Source organism: Petaurus breviceps, unplaced genomic scaffold (genome assembly GCF_028583685.1).
Source record: "Petaurus breviceps papuanus isolate PSGF00001 unplaced genomic scaffold, PetGlider_PUasm1.0 185, whole genome shotgun sequence".
In the NCBI taxonomy this organism is placed as follows: Eukaryota; Metazoa; Chordata; class Mammalia; order Diprotodontia; family Petauridae; genus Petaurus; species Petaurus breviceps.
In genome coordinates this window covers 15,898,990-15,919,922 of record NW_027185797.1, presented here as the reverse complement: position 1 = coordinate 15,919,922, position 20,933 = coordinate 15,898,990, and the positions used below count along the sequence as shown (strand labels likewise).

Sequence of the window (20,933 nt, the reverse complement as noted above, 5' to 3'; positions counted from 1 at the left end):
CCCGAATAATTAAGGATAAACTTGAGGCATGGTCATTACTATGTTAATAACAAATTATTCTCCTCTCCATACAAGGCATCCATTTCTAACCCCTCTTTCCAAAGGCCCTTGGAGGAGAGTAAAGAAGCAACAGCTGCAGCCCCAGTCAAGGAGGGGGAAAAATAGGGGGAAGGAGCTCACTCCAACTGCTGGTAGGACAGACTTAGCCTAGGGACCAGCTTGACCATTTCCAGGCCAATCTATACTCCCTCTTGCTTCCCTTTCTAAAACATTTTTTTAAACCTACCCTCCCCCTCCTCTCGGCTTCCTCTAATTTGCCCACCAATGCTCCCCTCTCCAATATACTTCTTCCAACTTTCCCTCCTCCCCAATAAATTATGTCTATCATCACAATCTACAAGTAAATGCAGCAGGCAAAGTTTTTGTAAAGTAAGTACACCCTCCAGGGTGGGTCATCAAGCAAGAAAGAGCCAAGAGAGCAGTTCAGTACAAACACAGTGATTCTGACTAAGTAACAAGAGAGATGTTCCACAGAACAGAAAGGAGTATGAGAAGAGTCCCCCAGGCAGCTGGGGACATGTAAAGTGACAGAGACACCACAGACAGAGGCTGCTGCTGCACAATCCCGGAGAAAGCCTGAGCCCTCATCTCTGAAAGAGGAACCATGTGATCTGCAGCCTTCCCTTTGGAGGATTCCCTTGGATGGTGCTGGGAGAATCCTTAGAGAATGGAGATCAAGCACTCTGTAAATACCATATCACTAAACAAAGCCAATTTTATTACTACTGCTGAGACACATGTATGATAAAGGTGCTATTGTTTTTAAAGGTGTCACTCTGTTGTGCCTACATTTACACCAGACAACCCATGGAAATACAATGTGAAAGCCTATTCCTGTGTCCCAAATAAAATCACTGCTGCTTCCTCAAAGGGCTCTCTTTTTCTTACCCTAGAAACCTGCAAAAAGGCGGTAAGAGGCAATTCAGCCACCTCAGGGGTCACTCCCTGACAAAGTATAAGCTCCTGTGCCCCAAGTCCTACAGGCTAAACGGAAGAGACACAAATCTCAGAGGAGGACACTCCTGGCCAACCTAGGGACTCCAGTAGCTTTAAAGGGCAGCACACATACAGTACCTTTATTGTCAGAAGGGCACCTAGGAATTGTGAAGTTTCACTCAGCAAAAGCTTTCTCTGCAAGAAAACTACAATATTTCCCCCCAAAAAAAGACAATTTTGTTTTAAAGGTACTCCTTTTAATACCTCTACTATTCCTGCCCCCATCATCCACCCAACCCTTTATAGGTACAGAACTCCATATACAAGGTAAGGTTTTTTTTCCACTATGTTGCCAAGGTTTTACTGAAATTTTTTCCCTATTTTCCCTTTAAAAAAAAACAACTCTTTGTTCTTAGACTCAGCTGTCTGGGAAGAAAGAAGAGAAGGGATATAGGGATGGAAATCTAAGCAATGCAAAAACAAAACACACCAGTAAAAACATTAAAAAAAAAAAAAGGCCCCTTTCTAACTAAGGCAGCATGTGTCCATAGTTTAGCTTACACAGGCAAAAATTAGCTTATAGAAATAGGAAACTGATTATTGTCATGATTGCTGACTATGAATTGAATGTCTTGTCTTTAATTCATTCTATGCTCTGTGCAATAATTTACAGTAACAGGCACACCAGGATTATATCATTATCACCTTTAAGTATTAGAAGAGCCATTAGAAGGAAGAGAGTGGCCTCAGGGGGGCAGGAGGAGGAATGCTGGGGCTAATTGTCAGAAAGTCTATTTCCTCTGGATCTAAGGACACAATTCCTAACCCTGAGAAGTTTCCTAGTATGGAGTGGGCTACATGCAGATATCATCTGAGGGCGTCTAGCACTGGGAGAGAGGATGCCCCCAGGTGGATGCTGCCTGCTGGACAGAACTCTCTCTCCAGGGATGGTTTAGACCAGGTGTTCCCTGAGGTCCCTGCCATCTTTAAGATGCAGGGAATCTGTGACATCTCTGACAACCCACAAGTGAAATGCACAGCACTCATTATTATCAACGAATGCGTAAAGTTTGTGCCTTACATATTTATGAGACAACACATAAAACTCATTGTACTTCCAAAAGAATCATTTAGCATTTAACTGAATTATCAAAAATCAGGAATAAGACTTGTTATGGTTATCTCTACCGATGAGGGACAACAGTAACAGAACTACTAGATTTGGACTAAAAAGGGTCCCAGTTTAAATCCCAGCCCTGGACAAATTACTGATTCATTTTCCTCACTTGGAAAATGGGGACAGGGGCAGGAAGGAGTCAGTTGGTCTATATGGCCTCCTAAGGGGAGGGGAAAGAATACACATCAGGGGTGGCTAGGTAGAGCAGTGAATAAAGCGCCAGCCCCGGAGTCACGAGTTCAGTTCTGGACTCAGACACTTAACACCCACACAAAAAAAACTAGCCGTGTAACCTTGGGCAAGTTACTTAATTAACCTCAATTGCCCTCCAAGAAAAAAGAATACAGATTTATGAAGCACATACTATGTGTCAAGCACCATATTAAGAACTTTATAATTATGATTTCATTTGATCCTCACAACTACCCTGGGAGGGAGGTGCTATTATGCCATATTTAAACTCAGGTCTTCCAGACTCCAGAGCAACTGGGTGGCACAGCACATAGAGAACCAGGTCTGAAGTCATCTGCCTAAATTCATGTCTGGCCTCAGACACTTCCTAGTTGTATGACCCAGGGAAAGTCACTTCACCCTGTTTGCCTCAGTTTCCTCATCTGTAAAATGAGACAGAGAAGGAAATGGCAAACCACTCCAGTATTCTTGCCAAGAAAACTCCAAATAGGGTCACAGAGAGTTGGCAACAACTGAAAATAATTGAGCAACTTCTGGACTCCAGGGCTCTACCCACCACACTACCTAGCTGCCCCCATGACCTTTTGTTCTTTGAATCTATAATCCTAAAGATGAAAAACAGCATAAAATAATAAGAAATGTTAAATATGAAACTCCACAGAATACAGGTCCTTTTTTAGGCATTATGTTAACACTGTTTATTATCAACATTTTTTACTCCAAGAATCACCAGGTGATAAAGGCTAAGACATGACAGGCCCACTAAAGGGAGGGGTACACTCACAGAAATTAATTGGGAGAACAGCATACTGTTCAGTGAAGGGCTGTCTAGTTTGGGGGCAAGAATCACAATTATTTGTTCACTTTTAAAACCACAGATTTGGGCCCCCTCCACCTCTGTTCCCACAATGGGAGCCCGGCACCTCAGTGCCCAGCCTGATTCTTCCCCGTGCTCACCCCTACGTCATGGGGCTTCCAGCCTCTGTTTGTTAGTGATCACCAAGCTTTGACCACACTGGTGATGATCACCCTGGCACATCTCTGAAGCTCTTATTCGAGTTCTGGGTACAACTACTTGGCCCAGGACATTGGTCGGGAGTCCCATGTGTGGTGAGGCACTGCTTCCTCCCTGAAGTCTCTTCTGACCCTGTCCTTAGGGGAGTCCTTTGGGCTTGTCTCTCCCTCCCCGCCCCTGCCCTGCACCAGCCGCCTTAGCTATGTACCTGCTGTGCTCCACCCCAGTAAGATGTAAGCATTCCCAGAGAGCAGGATTACTTTGTTTTTGATTCCTGAATCGTCACAATGCAGGGCACAGACCTGTTTGTTGCTGAAATGAACTGGCAGACAAGGGGAGAAACAGAGATTACAAACAGCCTAATCTCAGAGGAAGAAAGTGAACAAGCTATAAATGAACTTCCAAAAAAAGACTCCAGGATCTGATGGATTCACAAGTAAATTCTACCAAACATTCGAAAAGCAATTAAGCTATATGGAAAAAAAGTCAGAGACCCAACAAAATCCTTTCTATGATATAGATAGGGTCTTGATACATAAAGAAGAGGGAGTTACAACAGAAAAAGAAAACTAGATATCAATATCCCTGATGAACACGGAAACAAAATGTTTTAAATAAATTCTTAGTAAAGAAGGTAAAAGAATGTATCACAAAGGTCATATACTATGACACAGCTAGATTTATAAGAGGAATGCAGGACTGGTTTAATATTAGTGAAACTGCAAATTGAATTAACCACATTAATAACAAAATCAACAAGAATCACATGATTATATTAATGGATGTAGAAAAAAAGCTTTTGACAAATTATAAGTCATTTCTCTTAAAAACAATAGAAAATAGAGGAATGAATGGTCCTTTCCTTAAAATAATAAATAGCATAAATCTAAACCAAAAGCTACCATTCTATGTACAGAGATGAAACAAGGATGTGTATTGTCACCTCCTGTATTTGTCAAGGAAGGAGGAATGAAAAACAAGAAAAGGAGGCTGAGGGAAGATAAGCAGAGAAAGCAGCAGCAAAATGAATGCTTTTGCAAGTGATGGGATACAATGGTGCACTTAAAGAACCCTACAGCCAACTGAAAAATTAACTGAAACAATAACATCAGCAAATTTACAGGACATAAAGTAAATCCCACACAAATCTTCAGCATCTCTATGTACGACCAACAAAAACCAGAAGGAAGATAGAGAAAGGGAAATTCCACTTAAAATAGCTATAGAAGGCATAAAATACTTGGGACCCCAGAATCAAGAAAGGAGTAAGAACTATACAATACGACTACAAATGACTATCTACAGAAATAAAGACAGATCTAAATAACTGGGAAAATATCACTTGTGCATATTTAGGAAGAGTCAATATAATAAAAATGGTAACACTACATACATCAATTTATCTATTCAATGCCATTCCCATTAAACTACCAAAGAATTACTTTGTAGAACTATAAAATTTACTGATAAAATTCAAATCGCAGCAGACAAGGTCAAGAATTCATAGGAAATTAAAGAACTGGGAATGAAGAGGGCCTAGCAGTACCAGATGTCAAACTATACTACAAAGCAGTAATCCTCCCAACAATTCGGTTAGTTAAAAACATATAGGAAGAAATCTGTGAAAACCATTAGGTACACATCATACACAATGTAATGCATTTAGTATGCTATTATTCATTAAACACAAAGACTCTAATTATTGGGATAAGAACACTTGTAACCAAACATTCTAGGAAAACTGGGCAGCTGTGCTGTATGGAAAAAATTATATTCAAAACTTCAAACATTCTAAGCTAAGCTGTAAGTGGATACATGACCAAACTATAAAAGGTTACATCATAAACTAACAGAAAAACGGAAAAAAATTACCCATCGGGGCTATGGATAGAAAAAAAGTTCACAGAAGGTCTGAAAAGATCACAGATCACAGAAGATAAAAGGAATATTTTTTATTACAGAAAATTTAAAATTCTTTGCATAAATATAATCTAAGATAAAAAAGGAAATAATTGGGAAACAATTGTACAGTAAGTTTTTCTGATGAAGGTCTTAATGTCCAATATAGGCTATGAATAGGCAGTTTTCAAGGGAAGAAAGAGAGACTCAGGCTTTCAAAAGCCTTGTGTCCATATTGTTACCAATCACAAAAATGCAAATTAAGCAATTCTGATTCTACTTCACACCCATCAGATTGGCAAAGACAACAAAAAATGAAAATGATCAGCGTTGGAGGGGCTGTAGGAAAACAGGCATATGGGCACACTGTCGAGCCTGTGAATGACACCATTTCCAGAAAGCAAATTGAATTATACACATAAAGTTACTGAATAGAACAGGCCCTTTGACCCAGCTATACCACTGCTAGGTCAATACCTAAGATGGATCAAAGACAGGGGAAAAGCTACTTTTTGTACAAAAACACATATACTTTTTGTGGTAGCAAAACAATAACAACAACAAACCCAAAACAAAACAAAATAACCTGGAAACTAAAGGAATATTATGGGGCTGTAAGAAATGAGGAAACAGACGATTTCATAGAGGCATGGAAAGACGTGTATGACCTGATGCAGAATTAAGTGAACAATTTAGGCTATGAGATCAATATTATACAAATAAACAATTTTTAAAACTACATACTGGTGAAGTATGAATTGAGCACAACCAGGAGAACAATTTATACAGTAACAACAATACTGTACATAAAGGCTTAAACAACTTTGACAGCTGTGAGAACTATGATTACTACATGGCCCCATTTAAGTTGTATATGTATGTGTGTATTTTATTTTTCTGTAGCCAACCAATGAAGGAATAGGTTTTGCTTAATAACCTTTCACATTTACTATAAGAAATTTATTTTTCTTTTCTTTATTTTTTCAATGAAGCAAATAGTGGGAGGGAGATAAAGTAAATTTCTGTTAACTAAAAAAAATTCTTTTATTGGAGAAAGGGATATGCAATACTGTATCAATTTTTCCAATGAGGGCATTATATTGCACATTTTACTTAACTGTTTTACTTTGTCACACAAGACCTTTGAGTCTTGTATGATAAAACCTTATATGTAAATATAATATAAACCTTATATGATTTTAATGTAAAAACAAACTATAATCAACAAAACTTTAAAAAATAAAAGTACTTGAACAGTGATCCTGTTTCCTTCCACTACTCCAGTTTCACTCACAAAGCAAAACAAGATTCATCACAGTTATGCAGAGAATCTGTATGCTACATAAATTATAATTTAGCACTTTTATATTAACTAAGAAATTTTTTAAATAAATAAGTCCCCAGCAAGAAAACCAATCTAAAAGCTCACAGATAATCAATGAAAAGGAGGAAGGGGATTTTATAATCTTGCTAAAAATCCCTCAAGAGACCCCCAAAGCCTGCTTAGATGCTTGATATGACACAAGAATGAACAGCAGAGTCCAATCTCTGGCCAAAAAGGTCTGCTGAAGATCCCACTGATATCGGGCCTGCTGCTGGAGGACCAGCCTCACTATGTGTAAACAGATGACAAATTCTTTGGCCAGGAAACAAAGAAAAATGACAAAGGGTCTCCCCCAGTCCTGCCTGTGTAGCCTCTTTTCTCGCAGTGGAAAGAAAAGGAGCAGAAAAGGCTAAGAATCACATTGTTTCGGGGCCCTCTGTAAGCATTAGCTTCAAAGTTGTAATTGTGAGGTCCTCTTCTAATGACCTACAAGAAGTCATGCCACTGGAGAACATGAATCACAGCAACACTGACACCCAGGTTGGAAGGAAGGATGGTTCACAGGTCCTACTTGAAAAGGCAAACAAAGGATCTGGCAGAGTGGGCATTATTGTTCATTTAAAGGCAATGAGAATCCTAGACAAGTAACTCTTTTCAGTGATCTTCTGATTATTAATATCAAGAAAGACATTAAAGGAGAAGGCATGTTCTTGCCAAAGCCTTTAGCAACTATCATAGAGGACACCCACAGAAGAGTTCAAATGGAAGAAGGCTTCCCTATTAATGATCACAAGGTCCTCCAGATGCCCCTGTTTATAAAGGATATTGTGCTAACAGCATAATACCTTGGAACAACTGCAGCAACCCTCAACAAGATGCAGCCACTGAAGAGAGTTTAGCCCAACTGTTGGTGGAGTCGTGAACTGATCCAACCATTTGAGAGAACAATTTGGAACTGTGCCTAAGGTGCCATCAAACTGCATATACCCTTTGATCCAGCAATACCACTACTAAGTCTGTATCTCAAAGACATTATATATAAATAAAGGAGGGGCAGCTAGGAGGCGAAGCGAATAGAGCACTGGCCCTGGAGACAGGGGGACCTGAGTTCAAATCTGACCTCAGACACTGAACACAAAAAACTAGCCTTGTGACCTTGGGCAAGTCACTTAACCCCAACTGCCCTCCAAAAAAAGGCAAAAAAAAAAAAAAAAGACCTACATGTACAAAAATATTTTCAGCAGCTCTTTTCATGGTTGCAAAGAACTGAAAATTGAGGGGCTAGCCATCCACCGGGGAATAACTGAACAAGTTGTGGTATATAAGTATAATGAAAAATTATTATGCTGTAAGAAATGACAAGGGAGGGGCGGCCAGGTAGCACAGCGAGTAAGAGCACCGGCTCCAGTGTTGAGAAGATCCTGGAGATCAAATCCCGGGCTCAGACACTTAGCACCCACCCAGAATCACCTGGCCGTGTAACCTTAAGCAAGGTACTTAACCCCAATTGCTTAGGGGGGGCCAGGTGGCTCAGCGAGTAAGAGCACCAGCTCCAGTATCAGGATGACCTGGATCAAATCTGGGCTCAGATACTCAGCACCACACCCAGAAATAACTGGCCGTGTAACCTTGAGCAAGTTACTTAACCCCAATTGCTTAAAAAAAAAAAAATGACAAGGGGGCATCTAGATGGTGCAGTTAATAGAGCACCAGCCCTGGAGTCAGGAGGACCTGAGTTCAAATCCGGCCTTTGACACTTAACACAGACACATAAAAAAACTAGCTGTGTGACCACAGGCAAGTCACTTAACCCCAACTGCCCCCAAAAAGCAAAAAAAAAAAAAGACAAGCAGGTAGATTTCAGAAAAACCTGGAAAAACTTACATGAATTGATGCAAAGTGAAGCAAGCAGAGCCAGAACATCACAACACTGTACAACGCTCAACTATGTTTGACTTAGCTCTTCTTGGTAATATAATGATCCAAGACAATTCCAAGACGCATGATGGAAAATGCTATCTACATCCAGAGAAAGGACTGATGGAGTCTGAATGCAGACTGAAGCATACTATTCTCACCTTTTTTTGTAGTTTTCCATTATTCTTTTTCTTCTTTCACAACGTGACTAATATGGAAATGTTTTACATGACTGCACATATACAACCTATATCAAATTGTTTATCATCTTAGGGAGGAGGGATGGGAGGGAGAAAGGGTGAAAATTTGGAACTCAAGATTTTATTAAAAAAATCAATGTTGAAAGTTGTCTTTATACATAACTGGAAAAAATAAAATACTATTTAAAAGAAAAAAATAATTGAGCCCAACAATCTACATCAGAAAACAAGCAGATGGAGAATGTACAAGTTCTAGACATCCAAGCAGGTAGCTGGATGGCGAACACCTGGAGCGCACTAGTTAGATGACACAAATGAGCAACAACTTCGGTCAGACCAGAAAAGAAAGACGGAGGTGAGCAGTCCTGCGCAGGGACGTCAGGAAGCCCAAGCTTCTCCCCAAAAACAAAACCCCTCCTCTACAAGACCAACATTGCTACACTCAAAGAGGTCCTGAAAAGCTGAAGGATGTCATCATATGAAAGGCTTGAGAGTCCAATGCATGCCTCTAATGGGGGCACTGGAAGGATACCATCCCCACAAACCTGCACAGTGACACAATCCCCCAGGTCCACACGAGGAAAGCACAGCAGACAGATGCAGAGACATGGAGAAACTGTTCAAGCACATAAAAGAAGCTGGGGAGCAAGGATACGAGAGAGCTCAGTTCCAGCCGCAAAAAGGGAAATCATTCAAGTCCTGCTCGTAATAAGTAATTTATGTTAACAAACTAAACACATTAACAACAAACACAACTACTGAATTGATGGAAAACCTGATGACTCCCTAGAAGAGATGTCCAAAGTCATAGCACTCACACTGTAGAGTTGAAACCTAAATGCCATCCCTCTCCATGCCAATGAGGGAGAAATCAATTGGTCAAGCTCACTCCAAACATCAACTCTCAACAGATGTAAGAAACAGCAAGTGATTCTGACAAGGCATCTGAAGGGAGGGGAAACATGATACACGGAGTACTTGGAAAAAAGACGAACAATGTGTGTACATGGATTCATTTTCTACCAAAGTAAGAATCACTCCAGTCAGAAGACATGAAAAGGAGAACCCTCCACCATTAATTCATCAAAAGTAGAATCTTTGTAGTTGGTATGGTTCTATTGCTTTAAAGAAAGTTTCTAGGGGGGGAAGAATCAAGATGGGGGAGTAGGCAGGACTTCCGCAGGGCTCCAGCTTCCACCTCCTCCAATTCATGTAAAAGTTAACTCTATACAAACTTTGGAGCTACAGAACCCATAAAATGACACAGAGAAGCTAACCTCCCACTAAGGACAGCTCCACAGGTCAGCAGGAAGAGGCCAGCACAGAGTGTTGGGAGCTGTTGCCCAGACCCACATGAGCCCAAGGTTTTAGCCTCAGGGCAGCCACAACCAGCCACTGGATGGAGGGACTTCAGAGCACCAGCAGCTGTGGCTGTTTCCAGAATTATCAACCCCTAAATGCTAAGGACAACGTGAGAAGTCAGTGCACCAGCCTTTGGGGACTATGTGAACTGGGAGTTCGGGAATACGGTTAGGCCTTTACCCCCTGGAGAAGCAGCTGAGGCAGCCACCACATGGCAGCTTCAGCTCCTGGCCTGCAGATTGTGGGGGGACCGAACGACCAGTCTGAGGGGTAATTGCTCTTGCTTTAACCTGACTGGATCTGGATAGCAGGCTAGAGTGGAGGGCCTCGGGTGCATGACCAGTTTCCCAGAGCATGTGGAGGCTTCAGAGAAGGCACCCAACTAGTAGCTCCAGGAGCTGCGAAAACACCAGCAACTGGGACAAAGCTCCCCTCTCTGGAAGCAGAGTTCTACTGTGGCAAAAAGCTCAAAAGTCAAGTAATTGAGTGGCAACATAAGCAAACGAGGGAAGCAAGGCAAGCACAGTGGTCCAACTCTGGATTTCTTTTTAGGGGACAAAAAGGATGGGGGCATGGAACAGGAAGAAGACAGTGAAGTCAGAACTCCTGCACCAGAAGCTTCCAAGAAAAGAATGAGCTGCTTACAGGCCATAGAAGAGCTTAAGAAAGATTTTGAAAACCAAATAAAAGTAGAGGAAAAATTGGGAAGAGAAAAGAGAACGATCCAAGAAAATTATAAAATGAGAGTAAATAACCTGACTGAAGAAAATAACACCTTAAAAAATAGACTAACTCTCTAACTCTGGAGTCAGGAGGACCTGAGTTCAAATCCGGCCTCAGACACTTAACACAAAAACTAGCCATGTGACCTTGGGCAAGTCACTTAACCTCAACTGCCCTCCAAAAAGCAAAAAAAAAAAAAAAAAACAGACTAACTCAAATGGCAAAAGAGGCTCAAAAAGCCAACAAGGAGAAGAATGCCTTAAAAAACCAAATTTGTCTGATGGAAAAAGAATTTCAAAAGCTCCCTGAAGAGAATCATTCCTTCAGAATTAGATTGGAGCAAATGGAAGCTATTGACTTTATGAGAAATCAAGATACTATTAAACAGATCCAAACAAATGAAAAAGACAGAAGGCAATGTGAAATATCTCATTGGAAAAACCACTGACGTGAGAGATAATTTAAAAATTATTGGACTACCTGAAAGCCATGATCAAAAAAAAGAACCTAGAAATCATCCTCCAAGAAATTCTCAAGGAAAACTGCCCTGATGTTTGAGAACCAAAGGGCAAAACAGAGGTTAAAAGAACCACCTCCTGAAAAAGATCCCAAAAAGAAAACTCCTAGGCATATTATAGCCAGGTCCCCAAATTCCCAGATGAAGGAGAGAATATTACAAGCAGCCAGGAAGAAACAATTTCAATATTGTGGAAACACAATCAGGATAACACAGGATCGGGCAGCTTCTACATTGAGGGATTGAAGGGCTTGGAATATGAGATCCCTGAGGTCAAAGGAGCTGGGATTAAAATCAAGAATCACCTACCCAGAAAAACTGAGTATCATGTTTCAGGGGAAAATATGGTCATTCACTGGAATAGAGGACTTTCAAGCATTCTTGATGAAAAAACCAGAGTTGAATAGAAAATTTGACATTCAGATACAAGAAGCAAGAGAAGCATGCGAAGGTAAACAAGGAAAAGAAATCATAAGGAACTTATCAAAGTTGAACTACTTACATTCCTACATGGAAAAATGATAATTGTAACTGATGAAACTTTACTCAGTATGAAAATAGTTGAAGGGAATAAAAATGTGTGTATGTGCATATGTATATATATATGTATACATACATATCTTTGTCTATAGAAGAGGGTATATGGGCATATGAATACATATGTGAGTGTGTATGTATGTGCACAGGTATACATAGACAGAGGGCACAGGACCAACGGAATAGGAAGGGATGATACTTAAAAGGTGAAATTAAGAGATGAGAGAGGAATATAATAAGAGGAGATGGGGAGAGATGGAATGGGGTAAAATATCTCATATAGAAGAGGCAAGAGAAAACTGTTACAATGAAGGAGAAGAACACTAAGGCAAAAGGGAATGAGTCAACCTTATTCTCAATGAATTTGGCTTAGAGAGGGAATGACATACACACTAAATAGGGTATATCTCACCCTCCAGGAGAGTAGGGGGGAAGGGGATGATGGAAGGGAGGGCAAGCTTGGGGGGAGGGAAGTTGGAAGCACCCACTTTTGAAAAGGGATGGGATCAAAGTAGAGGATAGAACAAGGTGGGGTGGGATGGGATCGAGGGAAATATAGTCAGTCTTTCACAATATATCCACTATGGAAATGTCTCGCATAGCTACACATGTACAACCTATAATGAATTGCTTATCTTCCCAGTAAGGGTGGGTGACGAGGGAGGTAGGGAAACAATATGGAATTTAAAAATATATATTATTATTATTATTTTAAATGTAAGTGGGAAAAAAGATATACAGGCAATGGGGCATACAGTTCCACCATGCCCTACTGGAAAGTCAGAGGCGGGATGGGGAAGTTATACAAGAAAACAGATTGGGAGAGGGATGTTCAGTGGGATCACTGTTTTGGGGTGGTGGGTAGGGGAAAAATGGGGAGAAAAATTTGTAACTCAAAATCTTGTGGAAATGAATGATGTAAACTAAAAAATATTTTTAAAATTTTTAACAAATAAAGTCTCTAAAATGCAAAAAAAAAAAAAAAACCCCAAACAATTAAGTCAGCAAATGGCCAGAACTTTGAGAACTCAAGTGTGGGGCTCCAGAGGAATTTTTCAGACAACTGAACAGAGCATCTACGTCCTCAGGAAAAAGAGTGTTGTCTATATAGTTGTTAGTAGGGCTGATTACAGACAGCATCAATAACAGAGAAATGAGATGTCAACAGCTCAAGGAAATCCCCAAGAAAACTGTTCATCAAAAGCTTCTAGACTTTTTCCCAAAGCACTCAATGTGGAGGGATTATGTGTGAAAGAAAAATACCCCAATAACAGTGTATTTAAATCAAACACAACCAGAATTGATCCACAAATATCCAACTGCAGACTATGATTTCAACATTCTGCTCAATGATGTCTATATACATTTTCTTTTCACTCAACAGCCTTAGCCCAATGAAAAACACCTTTCAGGCTGGCTAGGTAGGCAGCATCAGAGAAAGCGTTGGGATTCGCCCCAAGGGCCCCAGCAGAATGTGTTTGCAATCAGCAGCAGGGCAGGAGGATGAGGCTGATGTGACTTGTTTTTCTTGTATCTCTCCTACTGATAGAAAGAACAAAGTCCGAGGTTTTACCAAAAGAGGAAGAAAGAACATCCAGAAATTCATTAATAGGTAGATCTGTGCAGCAGAACACTTACAGGCACCTAGGCAAGCTGAGAACCATACTTTGAGAGGTAAGCTAGGTGTCATGGACTTCAACAGAGCTGATGGAAGGAGAGCTAAAAATGAAGACCAGCCCAACCCAGAGGTATCCCCCAGTAGAGATACTTGAGTACATGCAGGGGGCATGCTATGTCAAGTCTCATCTCAGTGATTTTGTACTGGTGGTCCCCAGAGCTACTCTCCTTTCTTACCCAGGCCTCATAGAATTCCTTCAAAATTTCACCCAAGTGCCAACTTCCACATGAGGCCCTCTCTGCAGCTGAGAGTGTCTTTCTAGTTACCTTGTATGTATTTTGTGGATATCTATATGTCTTTATCTATATATGCATGTTTTCTTCTCCTGCCTACACACACACACACACACACACACACACACACACACACACACACACACTGAAAGGTCCTTGAGGGCATTAACTGCTTCAATGTTATCTCTGTCTCCTCAGGAATTAGACAGTTCCAAGAGCTGTTGAATAAATGCTTGTTGATGGACTGATTAGATGTCATGGGCCTACATATTTTTTCTATCTTACACCCAAATAGGAAGGTCCCTGATGTGGTCATGTTTTTATCTAGAGTTGAGTTTATCATCTGCAAAAACTGACAATTTGTGCATCTGTCACGTCTGAATAGGAGCCTTCCATCCAATCCCTAGGGGAGGGCCAAATCATCACCTCCTTTTTTTCAGCCTCAGGGCCACAGATGATATACGAAGAGACACAGATGGAGACTAAAAAAAAACACAGACTGCAAAAAGCAAATATTACTCGGGGGGGGGGGGGTCCTTTTGAGACACCAGTGGGCCATACTGTGACACTGCTTTCTCTTTTCTATGGGTTCTACAAGATGGGGAGAGGGCAGAATCAGGTTAATCCTAGGACTGACAGTGCATGGGAGGAAGCATGACTGTGGGCCCGCATCGTGGATTATCACAGGGTCCACCTATATTCCAAGTCTCTATTAGGATGCTGGTGTAAGAAAGAAGAGACCAAGCTATCACTCTTTGCAGATGATACGATGATATACTTAGAGAATCCTAGAGAATCAAATAAAAAACTACTTGAGACAATAAATAAATTTGGCAAAGTTTCAGGATATAAAATAAACCCACATAAATCCTTGGCATTCCTATATATTTCCAATGAAATTCAACAGCAAGAGATAGAAAGAGAAATCCCATTTAAAGTTCCTGTAGACGTTATAAAATATTTGGGAATCTACCTGCCAAAACAAACCCAGGACCTGTATGACCATAACTACAAAACACTTTTCACACAAATAAAGTCAGATCTAACTAATTGGAAAAAAATCAATTGTTCGTGGCTGGGTCGAGCTAATATAATAAAAATGACAATTTTACCTAAATTAAATTATATATTTAGTGCCATACCAATTAATTTACCAAAAAACTACTTTATAGAGCTAGAAAAAATAGTAACAAAATTCATTTGCAAGAATAAACAGTCCAGAATATCAAGGGAATTAATGAAAAGAAATGCTAGGGAAGGTGGACTAGCTATACCAGATTTCAATCTGTATTATAAAGCAGCAGTCATCAAAACTACTTGGTACTGGCTGAGGAATAGAGGAGTGGATCAATGGAATAGATTAGGCACACGAGATTCAGAAGTCAATGACTATAGTAACCTATTATTTGATAAACCCCTAGACCCTGGTTTTTGGGATAAGAACTCACTATTTGACAAAAACTGCTGGGAAAACTAGAATATAGCATGGCAGAAACTAGGCATAGACCATTATCTAACACCATATACCAAAATCAAGTCTAAATGGGTGCATGATCTAGGTATAAAGGTTGAGACTGTAAGCAGTCTCCTAAAACAAGGAATAGATTACCTATCAGACTTGTGGAGAGGGAAAGACTTTATGACTAAACAAGAATTAGAGAACATTATAAAATGTAAAATGGATAATTTTGACTACTTGAAATTGAAAAGTTTCTGCATAAACAAAGACAATGTAAACAAGATTAAGAGGGAGGTGGGAAATTGGGAAAGAATCTTTACAACCTATGTCTCTGACAAAGGACTCATTTCTAAAATATACAGAGAATTGAGTCAAATTTATAAGAATACAAGACATTCCCCAATTGATAAATGGTCAAAGGATATGAACAGGCAGTTTTCAGAGAAAGAAATTAAATCTATCTATAAGCACGTGAAGAAATGCTCTAATTCACTACTGATTAGAGAAATGCAAATCAAAACAACTCTGAGGTACCACATCTCACCAGTCAGATTGGCTAAGATGACAAAACAGGAAAATGACAAATGCTGGAGAGGATGTGGGCAAACTGGAACACTAATGCATTGTTGGTGGAGTTGTGAACTGATCCAGCCTTTCTGGAGAGCAATCTGGAATTATGCCCAAAGGGCTATAAATACTTTCATACCCTTTGATCCAGCAATACCACTCCTAGGGCTATATCCCAAAGAGATCATAGAAGTGGGAGAAAGACCCATGTGTACAAAAATGTTTATAGCAGCTCTTTTTTGTGGTGGCAAAGAATTGGAAATTAAGGGGATGCCCATCAATTGGGGAATGGCTGAACAAGTTGTGGTATATGCATGTTATGGAATACTACTGTGCTATAAGAAACGAGGAACAGACAGTCTTCATATTTACCTGGAGAGGCTTATATGAACTGATGCTGAGTGAGAAGAGTAGAACCAGGAGAAATTTGTACACAATTACAGCCACAACATATGTGTGATGACCAACTTTGATAGACTGGACTCTTCTCAGCAATGCAGTGATATAAGTCAATTCCAAAAGACTCATGATGGAGAGAAAAATGTGCATCCAGAGAAAGAACTAAGTTTATATCCAGGTGGAAGCAAAATACCTGATCTTTTTCCTTCTCTTATTTGGTTTTATGTCCTCTTTACCATTTTTCATTCCAGCTGGTACAATCCGTCCTTATAACCTGACTAATGTATAATGTGAAAGTATTTACAGATACTATACTTGACTATAAGCCGCCATGGGGGGGAGGGGAGGGAAGGGAGGGAGGGGGACAAAATGTGAAACTCAAGGAATTGTGGAATTGAATTCTGTAAACTAAAAGGAAATAAACAAATTAATAAAAAAAATTTTAAAAAACGGTTTTGGATGCAGGATTAGGATAGCAAAATCTAAAGATGCCTGACAGAATGGTCAGGAATCAGCTAAGAGCCAAAACCTTGTCAAAGGTGGAGGCCAGAAAACTTCTGAGCTTTTTAAAAAGCTGGTCCAGATGTGGGATGGAAGGGAGAATGCCACATGAAGTGCTTCCATCTAGTTTCTTGTTCAGAGTATACTTAAAACATACCATCTTCAGGGTAAGGCGAGGTAAGATGGTGAAAAGAAAGAAGGTCCTTTATCTTAGATTTAGCATGTGGATTGTAGCCAGGGATGTGCTGGTGAATGTTTAACGTGAACTCCATAGAACACTCTTTTCAGTTTACTCTCCATCACTTTCTTAAGTCTTGAGAATCAATAAATAATACATTGAACCCTGATGTGTAGCTCTTGCCCATTTCCAAGATGTAAGTAAGTACTCCTATTGAAAATTTAAGTCTGCTTTCCAAGACTGTTCAAGCTGGCTCCATACCCACCTAAATTCAGACCCAACACCTGTCACGAGGAATTGAATAAGAAAGCAAGACAGAGTGACTGCAGAAGTAAATGAGACACCAGCAGAACTCACGCCTGCGGGCGGTAGGACATCTGTGCAGACAGCCAAGCTTATGGTACCTTCTGGCACCAGAAGGGTGCCTCTATTAGACAACCTGTCCTGCTAGGCCTTCCCACTGCATGAGACACCATCTCCCACCACCTGGAACTCTCTGCTCACCTCCATTTCAAACCTTTTCCTTCCTTCAAAACTCAGCTCAGATGCCATCTTCTCCATAACACCTTCACAGAGACTCCCTGTTACTAGCTCTCTCCCTCTTCAATTAACATTACTTCGTATTCATCACCACATACTTCATACATGCTTTGCATACATGCTGTATCCTCCCTGATAAACAGTAACCTCCTGGAGGGCAGGGTCTGGTTTATTTTTGTCTCTGCATCTAGCACAGGGCTGCCCTGCACACAGTAGGCTCTTAATACGTGCCTGTTAAACTGAACAGCATGTATAACACTAGACCAACTACATTGAACGGCTACTAAAGCCAGCCAGTCCCATCTACAACCAAGTGACTCTTGGGCAGGAGCATCACGGGACTAGGAAGACAATCAAATGCGGCTTAGCATTAACACTGAAGTTCAGAACCAGGAGAACTCAGACTGTGCTTCCTCTCACCTTTCAGCAGGAGTTTTATAAGCTTATCTCCAAACGGCCTGCTCGGGACCAAAAATCATCACATGGTTATGATACCCTTACATTGTATTTTTCCAGACAGTTTTGTCTAGGAGATTAAGAGGTCATCAGACTAGCCTGTGTCACATGGGAGTCTACTGAGGGCAGGTCTTACAAACCACATTGGCAAACTTAAGAACTCTGACCAGCGCACTGATCCAACATGCTTTTGGAGCTCAGATGATTAACCAGGCCACCCTACTGCCTCCTGACAAAGGTGAAAGACTCAAGAAGTAGAAAGAGACGTACATTTTTGGACACTGCAAACATGGGAATTTATTTTGCTTAACTTTGCTTATTTGTCACCAGGTTTTGTTTTTCTTTTAAACTGGGAGAAGTGGAAGGGAACTGAATGCCTGTTAACTGAAAACTAAATTTTAAATATATATGTATATACACATATATATGTGTATGTATGTGTACGTATGTACGTATGTATGTATGTATCACAGGCAAATACTGAACCAAGGCCTTCCTGACTTGGGGTCAGTCATTTAGCAACTAGGTCACACTATCTTTAAAACAGTTATTTACTGATAAAAGACTAAAAACCTTCACAAAACTCTATGAAATGCATTGTCTTACCTCAAAGGTCCCTGCCTTTAAAAGGTTGACCTGGTCATGTTGGGAAAGATCTCTGAACCCTGGGATACGCTTTGCAAACTCAACCACTTCTTTCACTGCTGGGGTAAAACTCATGGAAAACTCTTCCCAGATTTCATGGCCTGATTTATGAGGATCCACATATGGAGACTTACTCATTGGACACACCTAGAAGACACAAAATAAAATGACTCTTCTCAAAAAGAGACAAGTAGTATGAAAGAAAATTCAAAAATCAAGATTGTTAGAAACATGAATATCACAAAATATTATCTCACCTCTCCCCATCCTTCACACACACACTCTTAAACACTAGGAAAAACAAACTTCTATCTCTATGGGTTATTTAAAATTAAATACCTAATATTAATCACCAACAAGTTACTCCCATCTTAAGTATTATAACAAGTTTCTATTTCAAATACTAATTACACTGACTCAAAAGTCCAGTTTGTATATGGCAGTACTTTAATGGGCACTCCAATTTAAGATCCAAAAGCAGCCCTTTTCTAGTAACAAGCTGAGCAGTTTGGAGTCCTTCCAAGGAGGTACAGGGAATATGCCTTTGGTTTCATTGGCTTGGCAGGAAGGAAGAGACATAAGGGAAAGAAGAGGAGAAAGAGGGAAGGGAAGGCAGAGAAAAAAGACCCATATTGGCAAGGCTTCCATTTTCTAAAGTTTTCATATATATATGGGTATAAAGAAAACTCTCTTCCCAAATATGGCCGCCATTTGTTTGCCCACATTAGGCATCTACATTTCTGCCTTTGGCATCCTCTGGTATTATGGAGAGTAATGAGCTTTTAAAATAAATACTTTTAGGCTTCTTTTCCACAATGGAAAACCAAAGCAAAGGAGTAGGCCCTGTGAACTACAAAGTATACCCAAAGCTAATGCTTCAGAAACCATACAAGACCATCTACTGGTAAGTGAGTTTTCCTATGAGAATTAAACTGAACACTTTGGAAAATTCAAGTCACTTCTCAACCTGAAACAAAAGAAAAAAAAAGAAAAAGTCATTTGTCAATGAAAGTAGCTAGTCTGCAGTCAAAGCAGCCATGTGGTCTACCTGGGCCAGCTATCTACTGCACCAGGGGCCAAAATCAAATGATAATAATCCTTGCAGGCAGCTGTACACCGACTTAGAAAACCACAAATTAACATCGGCTTTGTTGTGTTGTATTTCTCTTTATTTTGTTAACCATTTTCCAATTCCACTTAAATCTGCTACCACCTTCCACCATCTCAATGCTACATGCTGCCTCTAAAGAGGAGCTAAGCACCTCCGTCTCTCACTCTAGTAGTTCTAATGTCCTTTTCATGATCAGCAGCAGGATCAATGCTGGACCTCTCTCTAGTTCAATCAAACAGAATGAACCAGAGATGACCTTCTATCTGCTAGAGAAAGGATAATGTTGCTAGAAGGCAACTAAAAAGAGACAGACCCACAGCGCTGTTGACTTCTCTCAATTCTTTCTCGTTACCTAAGATGCATGCTTGGAGAGAGTTCTCTGACTGTGGGAACTGTTACAAGACCACAACCAGGAAGCTTATAACAAGTTCACATCAGCTTGAAAAGGGCTTCTCAGGCTAGTGGCTCCATGAGATCCAATGCTTGTGGGAAAAAGAAGGATAAAGAGGACATATGCTTAGAAAACAGAAGACAACGGACTGGTGATGGCTAGAGAAAAAAACGAGCACTAACGGGACCACATGGGTTTTTAATCCTGTGGTAACAGCTATTCTGGGTAGAACTGACAGGAGATGAACACTGCATGTTCATGGATCTGTTCCAGAACATTAGCAAATGAGAAATTTGTGAAGGAAAAAAATACTGCTAACACTCCATTCCCAAAAGCTGAACCCAAATGGACATTTCTGAGAGAATCCTTAAAACATATTTTGTTAAAATAACGTAACTCTCAAATAACAGAAAAAAACTAGTACAAATCTGTATCCAAAAAGCTGATTATTTTGCTTAACTGTTTTTAGGAACATACTTTGTAGGTGGTGAGTATGGGATTTTATGTTGGGTCAAAAAACAATTTCTTAAGAACATCATTTTTTAAATAAATGAATAAATACTGTGTGCCAAAAAAAAAGGGGGCTGCTTTTCCTGCAAGAATTTCACTTAGAAAAATATCTGGGCTCATTAGTATAGAATGCTAATCAACTGGTCCATCAGAAATATTCAGAACTTAAAAAACATTGGCTCTTTAGAAACATTTTTCCTTTACTGAGTAAGAGAGCTATCCGACACTGATCCTGCTGATAATCATGAAAGACACTGGAAGTACTAAAAAACAGTGGGATACAGTGGTTCTTTCCCTCCTTCTTAGAGATAACATGTATTATACAAGTGTTGAAGGTGGTATTGGTGTTCTTGTAAACATAACCGTTGTGCAGCGTAATTGGGAAACATTTAATGAAATAAAAATA

At 40.0% G+C, this 20,933-nt stretch overlaps 1 protein-coding gene across 1 annotated transcript in view; it reads right to left on the bottom strand.

Moving 5' to 3' along the window:
* Positions 1-20,933, bottom strand: part of NR1D2 (nuclear receptor subfamily 1 group D member 2) — a 55,790-nt gene that overhangs the window by 8,457 nt on the left and 26,400 nt on the right. Inside the window, exon 6 of the mRNA XM_069088491.1 lies at positions 18,477-18,662. Coding sequence (XP_068944592.1) covers positions 18,477-18,662 — 186 coding nt within the window. The remainder of the gene's footprint in view (positions 1-18,476; positions 18,663-20,933) is intronic.